Below are 7,659 nucleotides of genomic sequence, written 5' to 3'. Positions count from 1 at the left end.
TGATTTCCACTTCCGGTGCATTTTATCTCGGTCCTCTTCAAGGGGCTAAGAATTGCATCACGTAGTCAGAGTTCAGTCACCCCACACTCCTTATTCCATCTGCTGCACTAGCAGGGCCGTTGGAGATCAGGTCTGAATTTAAGCCATACATTTCTTGAGGGAAAGGCTAGAAAAATATATATTTTGTATATAATGTATATTCTGCATCTCATAGTACATAACGGAACTCAAGTATTTTGGTAGTTACTTGATAATCATTTCCCCTTATAGTCTCACCTTGACTCCGCACAATCCTCTCCCCACAACATAGGCTTTTCTGCAAGGATTTGAAATAAAAATTTCTATCTAGTCTATAAAGTAACATGCCTAAATTCCAGTTTCTAATAATGTTTTAGGAGCATGCATGTAGGAACTTGTCACAGGCATGGCTGAGGTTTTACTAGCTGATAGAATGCCTTGTTGGGTCAGACTCAACCGGAGAGGAAGAAAGAGAATGCGGGTCTCCCTGTGCTGCCTGAGAAATCTAACACCAACACATTCCATTTTCCCACCCAGGTTTCTGCACGACCGTGCCTCCCCGTTTGAAAGCGTATTGATTTGATCTTGAATGCTGACAAAAGTCCCAAAGAAAAATCATTCGGTGTTTTCCTTCTCACTCTTCTGTGATTTGTTTACTACTTAGGATCACCAAGTTTAAAAAAAAATGTGAACGTGTGTGCTCGCAGACCCGTTCCAATTGCTTGAGATAGAAAACGGAATCCAGATTACGTTAGCAAAGGCATCATTTATTGATTCGTGTAATGATGAAGCTTGATGTAAGCTTCAGGCACAGTTCTGCCCTAGGGCTCACCACACGCTCCCGCCTGTCTCAATTCTTTCTGTTTCTTAGCTCGGCCTCCACTGAATTCGCTTCTCAGGAGGCAAATTCTTCTCTCTTTGTGGCAAGGAGGCTGGTAGCAAGGCTGAGCACACATGTACCGCTTCTGCTAATCACCCAGAAGAAGAGATTCCTGCTGTGCTCCTAAGCTGATTTTGAAAACAAACCCTGGCTGTGTCTCATAGGCTACAACTGAGTGGTGGCCTCTCTCACCGTGGGTCTCCGGTCAACTCATAGGCAAGTGGTGTCCTGATTGGATAAGAATGCGCCTGGTAGAGGCTACCATGCGCTTGGGCAATAGTGGAATAAAGGTCTTTGCCAGGTCTGGTTAAGCAGCTGCGGCAGGAGAGTGGTCCTTTGTGAGGTTCCTGCTAGGGCAGAGAAAAAAAGGCATCCCTGAGGACAGAGCCTGCTCAGGACAGGAACATTCTGCCCGGTGTCTGTCTGCACTCCCATCTCTGTAAGAGCACTTTGAACATAAGACCTTGTTATGGTTTGAATGTTAAAGCTCCTTAGGTCTTGGAGTACTTAGTGTCTTGAGGTTTGGTACCCTGTCCCACTTAAGCATCTGTAGTGCCCGGTGTCCTGGTGCCATGCATTTCCGGCCATGGTGTTCTGTACGTTTATAAGTAAAACTTTCCTTTTGAACCTTGAACTTCTGCCTTTGGTTTTGGTCACAGCGACAAGGAAGTAGCCAATATAGATAGATCCCCTTCAGTAGGGATTTGAGACAGTGTCTTCTGCCTTAGTTAGGGCTGGTTTTGAATAAACTTATTTTCTTCCACCAACTTCTGTCTCCTGTATCCTCTGTGGTGTGGTGGGAAGTGTGGATCTCAGATTCTGATACCAAAAGATGAGTAAAAAGTTTAAATAGCTCCTTTAAAAAGGAGCCAGTGGATTCCTTTGCTCTCTGTCTATGGAGGAGATAACAATGCTGACCAAACAGAGGCAAGCAATAACCATCAGATCAGGGGTGCATCTCCTGCTGGAAGCTGGAGAAACAAAAAAGGACACAACTTAGAGATGGGTTAGGTGGGGGAGATTTTTAAACATTTATTTTTTAAGCAAAGTGTAGGGGCATGTGACTTTAATCCCTGGGTGCCAGAAGCAGGTGGTTCTCTGAGTTCAAGGCCAGCTTGGTCTACAAAGGGAGTTCCAGGACAGCCAGAGCTGTGTAATGGGGCACTGCCTCAAAATAAAGATCTCTCTCTCTCTCTCTCTCTCTGTCTCTCTCAATGTTTTTTTTCTTTCTCTCCCTTACACACACACACACACACACACACACACACACACACACACACACATTCACGTCTGAGATGGGGTCTCACTCTTTATATAGCTCTGGCTGATCTGGAACTTGTTATGTAGATAAGTCACCCTCAACTCACAGAGACCCACCTGCTTCTGCCTCCTGTGCAAGGTTTGCTTTATTTTGAAACACGTGTGGACGCATGTGTGCTTGTGTGGAAGTGTGCACACCAGAATGCAGGAGCCCACACAGGTGGTTGTGAGCCACTAGCTATGTGTGCTGGGAACTGAACTGCGTTCTTCTGACAGAGCGGCAGTCACTCTTCCCTGCTAAACCTTCTCCCCAGCCCTAGCCGCAGAGAATTTTCTTTGGAATGAGCCCATTTCTTTCTTATTCATTGATGTAACACAGTGACTTCCTAATGGGAACATTTGAAGTCAGTTACTTTAAAAAGCTAAACTCAAAACAACTCTCCATTGTGATTTGAGCATAAACCCTCAGTGTCCAGCTGCTGGTGCTGATTTGGAAGGTATGCCAACCCTTAGGAAGTGCAGTCTTGCTGGAGGAATTACCCACTGGGGGCGGGTCTTTGAGCTTTATAACTTGGCCGTATTTTGTCTGTTTTGCATTTCCTGTGCTCTTAGTGAGAAGCTGCGTTATACTCCTGCCTTAGCGCCTTCCACACTGTGGTGGACTGCGCCTCCTCAAGCTGTAAGCCCAAATAAATCCTTCTCCCTCTTAAGACATTTTGTTATAGCATCAAGAAAAGGAACCGACTCTTTGATGTCTGACTCAGAGAACTTAAGTTATTCTGCGCAGGAGACAGGAAGAGGTCCAGAGACTTTCTCAGTCTCTGGGCCATCATCATCTTCATCATCATCATCAGCTGCTGCACGACTCCTCCCCTATCATTCCTGTCTTTGTCATCATCTTCATCACTGCCAAAGCTAACCTTTGATTAGTCTGGGTCTGTTTTGAGCCCTCAGCATTAAAAATATATGTATTAATGTGGGCGTGTGTGAATTCCAGTGCACATTACATGTGTGCACATATGTGTGAAGGCCAGAGGTGGAAACTCAGCATCTTCCTCGTTACTTTCCACCTTAGTTTTTGAGAGAGAGACACTCACTGACCCTGGAGCTCACTGATTGGCTAGAATAATAGGCCATGTAGCTCTGGGGTTTCACCTTCTCTACTTCCTTTCCCCCCTCAGTACTAAATTTGCAATGTGTGCCATCACATCTGATTTTTTTTTAAATGTGGGTGCTGGGGATCCTTATGCTTACGTAGCAGGAGCTTTACTGACGCAGCCATCATCACCCTGCCCCCCTCGACATCTGCTAACCTTTTTAGCCTTCACAACAAACTTAGGAGGTATTTATTTTCCTTGTCTTTGTTTTGTAATTGATAAAATTGTAGCAGAGGGATGTAAAGTGTCACATATGTAGTGAGAGCAGCCGAAGCAGCCTCGCTTAGGCTGCTTCCCCTTGGGAGGCTCTTTCCTCAGACAGGTATGAGTCTAACTCTCCCCTCCACCCCTGCGCACCCCTTTTTGCTCAGCAGCTCCTCCTCTGTGGTACTTTCCTTAATCACCCATTTTAATATTGCAACTCTCCCATACTGCATCCCCTAGGCCCTGGTTCTGCTCGGTTTTGTTCCATAGTACCTACCGCCCAATAACCTACGGTTTGTTTTGTTGTCTGCCTCATCAAAGTGGAATGGAAAATCCCTGAGGGCAGAGGTGTTTCCCTAGCCATTCCCTTGCTAGAATGGTTCCATCACATAGGACATGCTCAATGAATATTTACAGGATGCGTGACCCCTAGCTGTTGTTTAATACGGTGATGTTACTACATCAGCCACAAAAGTGGCATTGTCACCCTATAATCCTGTTCATCCTTGGCAGCCTCTTCATAAGAATTAGGACGATAATTTTTATTATTTTTAACTGTGACATCTGTGTGTGGCTCCTGAGTATGTAAGGTGAGTGCAGGGGCCTGAGGAAGACAGAGGCATCAGAACCCCTGGCACTGGAGTTATAGCTAGTTGTGAGTTGGCTGATGTGGGTTCTGGAGACCAAACTCAGGTTCCAGAGACCAGTACATGTTCTTAACTCCTGTGGTAGTTTGAATGTAATTGGCTCCCATGATCTCATAGGGGATGGCACTATTAGGAGGCATGGTTTTGTTGGAGTGGGTATGGCCTTGTTGGAAGTGTGTCACAGTGGGGGTGTGCTTTGAGGTTTCCTATGCTCAGTGTTGCAGTCGACTTCCTGTTGGCTACAGGATATAGTACTCTCAATTCCTCCAGCATCACATTTACCCGCAGGCTGCCATGCTCCCTGTCATGATGAGGGAACCTCTAAAACTTTAAGTGAGCCCCCTCAATTAAATGTTTTCCTTATAAGATCTGCTGTGGTCCTTTTGGGTATATACTCAAAGGATTCTCAATCATGCCACAAGGACATGTGCTCAACTATGTTCATAGAAGCTTTGTTTGTCATAGCCAGAACCTGAAAACAACCTAAATGCCCCTCCACCGAAGAATAGTTAAGGAAAATGTGGTACATTTACACAATGGAGTACTACACAGTGGGGAAAAAAATGACAGCTTAAATTTTGCAAAAAATGGATAGAGCTAGAAAACATCATTTTGAGTGAGGTAACCCAGACCCAGAAAGACAATTATCACATGTACTCACTCATAGGTGGTTTTTAAACATAAAGCAAAGAAAATCAGCCTACAAACCGCAATCCCAGAGAACTTAGTCAACAATGAGGACACTAAGAGAAACTTAGATGGGAAATAGAAAGTAGAAAGACAAGATCTCCTGAGTAAATTGGAAGCATAGGGACCTTGGGGGAGGATTGAAGGGGGAAGGTGAGAGGCAGGGAGGGGAACAGAGAAAATTGTAGAGCTCAATTAATATCAATAATAATAAAAAAGAGCTGCTGTGGTCATGGTGTCTCTTCACAGCCATGGAAGCAGAACTAAGACAACTGCCGAACCATCTCCCCACTCCCCAGAAGCTGTTTTTAATGCTATCCTCCCAGGTTGAATGAATTTTTCCTTCCTGTTAATTTAGAATATTCCCTAGCAAAAAGGAGGCACTTAAAATGCGGTAGAGCTCCCCTTTCTCTGTCTGTCTCTGTCCTTACAGTTAATCTCACTAAAGCATGTATTTATACTATTAACCCCTTATCTCTCTTCCACATGCAAATGACTGCCCAGGTTCTTGCTTTTGCTTGAGTGAGTAGTGACACCTAAGTCCTGTCATGTCATTTCCACAAGCAAGCACTGTTTATATTTCATAAGCAGAGTAACCAGCCCAGGGCTCAGGTGTCGTCACAAGGCCTCATAGCTGCCAACACACTCAGACTCCAGAGCCTACTTACTTTTTACCCCACAGGTCATAGTCAATTCTTTTAGACCTGGTCTCAGTCTCTATCTCACTATGTACTTCAGGCTGGCCTTGAACTTGCAGCAATCCTCTGTGGAATAAAGGTTCCTGTACACTGTGTGACTATGTGTCACTGCAATTAGTTCAATAAAGAAACTGACTGGCCAATAACTGGACAGGATAAGGTTAGGTGGGAGAACCAGACTAAGGACACTGGGAAGAAGAGGGGTGGAAACAGAGGAGTTGCCAGCCAGACACGGAGAGGAAAAGCCACATGGCAGAATGTAGATGGATATAAATGGGTTACTTTGAGTTGTAAGTGCGAGTCAGTAATAAGCCTGAGCTCTTGACCAACCATTCATAATTAATAATAGTCTCAGTGTGGTTATTTGGGAGCAGCTGCCAGGACACAGAGAAACTCTGCCTACAATCCTCCTGCCTCAGCCAAGATTATAGTCATAAGACATTATAAGCAGCTCTGAATTATTTGTTCTTTTACCTGTTCCCCTGAGACAGTCACTCTACATCAAGGCCAGGGGTACACCACAGGCAGGAGGAAGATGGTTCAGAGAACTGAAGTCCAGAGTAAAACGAAACAGGGAAGAACAGTAATGGAGCTAGATGTTGGAGCCCTTCCGGTGGCAGAGGGTCTGCTAAGAGCCTTCCACACACTGCCATTTCCTTCTTACCAGCATCTCATGGGGTCAGTTTTAGCAATGGCTTCCCGTTTACTACTCAGCAACAGGTGCGGAGACCACGCCACTCCCCCAAGACCACACCACTCCCCTAAGACCACGCTACTAATGTTCTCCACTGGCAGAGGTCACAGGTAAAACTAAGCTGCTACAAACAGCTGGCTGTGTTTTTCTAGAAGCATACCAAGAATTTTGAGGATTTGAAATATTTTGACATAAATCCTTCTTTGTAAAGTCAGTGATAAAGAGCAGATTGTGTATTGTGTGGTATAGTGTGTGTGTGTGTGTGTGTGTGTGTGTGTGTGTTTGGCACACATTTGTTTTGCTGAAAGGAATTACTTAAGGGAGGAAAACAAATTAAACATTCTGTTGGCATAGTTTGACTCTTTTAATAAACATGAAGATATTACTATGGTAACTAGTGTAGATCATGCGAGGGGCAACAAAGTGATTACAAGGGAGACAGGGTAGTTTAGAATAACTTAATTTTTCTTTATCATGTTTTCTCCATTGAATCTGTTTTGTTACCAGTTTTTGAGCCCTTGGCTTATTTTTGAATGGTTCAGGTCCTTGGTTCTTTGAATTTGGGTTTCAAGTTCACAAAACTAAAGGGGTTTATTTTGATATAAGCTAAAAGACTGGGAAAATTATGTTTTTTAATATACTATTTCTCACTGAGACAAAGACAGTATCCTAACTGGTTAATTTTAACAGTCTGTTTTCATTATTGTTGTTTTGTTTTTGTTTGTTGTTTTTTGAGACAAGGTCTCAGGCTGGCCTCAGACTCCCTAGATTAAACTAGGACTGACTTTGAACGCCCAGTCCCAACTCTTCTTTCCAAACCCTAGGTCAGAGGCATATGCCACCCTGCCATACTGAGTGCTGTCTTTTAAAGAACCCATCTCTTGAGTTACAGGTGAAGAGGGGGAGGCAGGCTGACCTGGCTCATAGGGGCTTCAGGAATACACACTAGAGTGTGGCCTTTGCTCTGGAAAGATAATGTAAGAATGAGAAACTGTCTTAGAAGAGGATCTGAGTTTCCTGAGGAGTTAGATGCCAGTATTCCAGAGCATCCATGAGTTCCTTAGATAGACCTTAGTGGGAGAAGTCAGCGGTAGCTCTAGCAGCAGGCCGCTTGTTGGTTCCCAGCCACCGGGCTAACTTAGCCCCAAAATAATCACACAGAAACTGTATTAATTAAATCACAGCTTGGCCCATTAGCTCTAGCTTCTTATTAGCTAACTCATACATTAATTTAACCCATTTCTATTAATCTGTGTCTCTCCACGTGGCAGTGGCTTACTGGATAATGTTCCCAGCGTCTGTCTCAGGTCTGGGGAGAGTGCACTGACCCTACTTAGGAAAGGAACTGCCATGAAAAAAAAAATCTATGGCACTAAGATAGGTGTTGGTACACAGAAACACGTGGTGGGTGGTA

At 44.3% G+C, this 7,659-nt stretch overlaps 1 protein-coding gene across 1 annotated transcript in view; it reads right to left on the bottom strand.

Moving 5' to 3' along the window:
- Positions 1-764: 764 nt before the first annotated feature.
- Positions 765-7,659, bottom strand: part of Art4 (ADP-ribosyltransferase 4 (inactive) (Dombrock blood group)) — a 16,648-nt gene continuing 9,753 nt past the window's right edge. Inside the window, exon 3 of the mRNA XM_048432459.3 lies at positions 765-1,869. Within this exon, the coding sequence (XP_048288416.3) occupies positions 1,757-1,869 (113 nt within the window). The 3' untranslated portion in view covers positions 765-1,756. The remainder of the gene's footprint in view (positions 1,870-7,659) is intronic.

This window comes from Myodes glareolus, chromosome 3, assembly GCF_982192425.1.
Source record: "Myodes glareolus chromosome 3, mMyoGla1.1, whole genome shotgun sequence".
Taxonomy (NCBI): Eukaryota; Metazoa; Chordata; class Mammalia; order Rodentia; family Cricetidae; genus Myodes; species Myodes glareolus.
The sequence above is the reverse complement of the archived record's forward strand: the minus strand, read 5'-3'. Positions and strand labels throughout refer to the sequence as shown.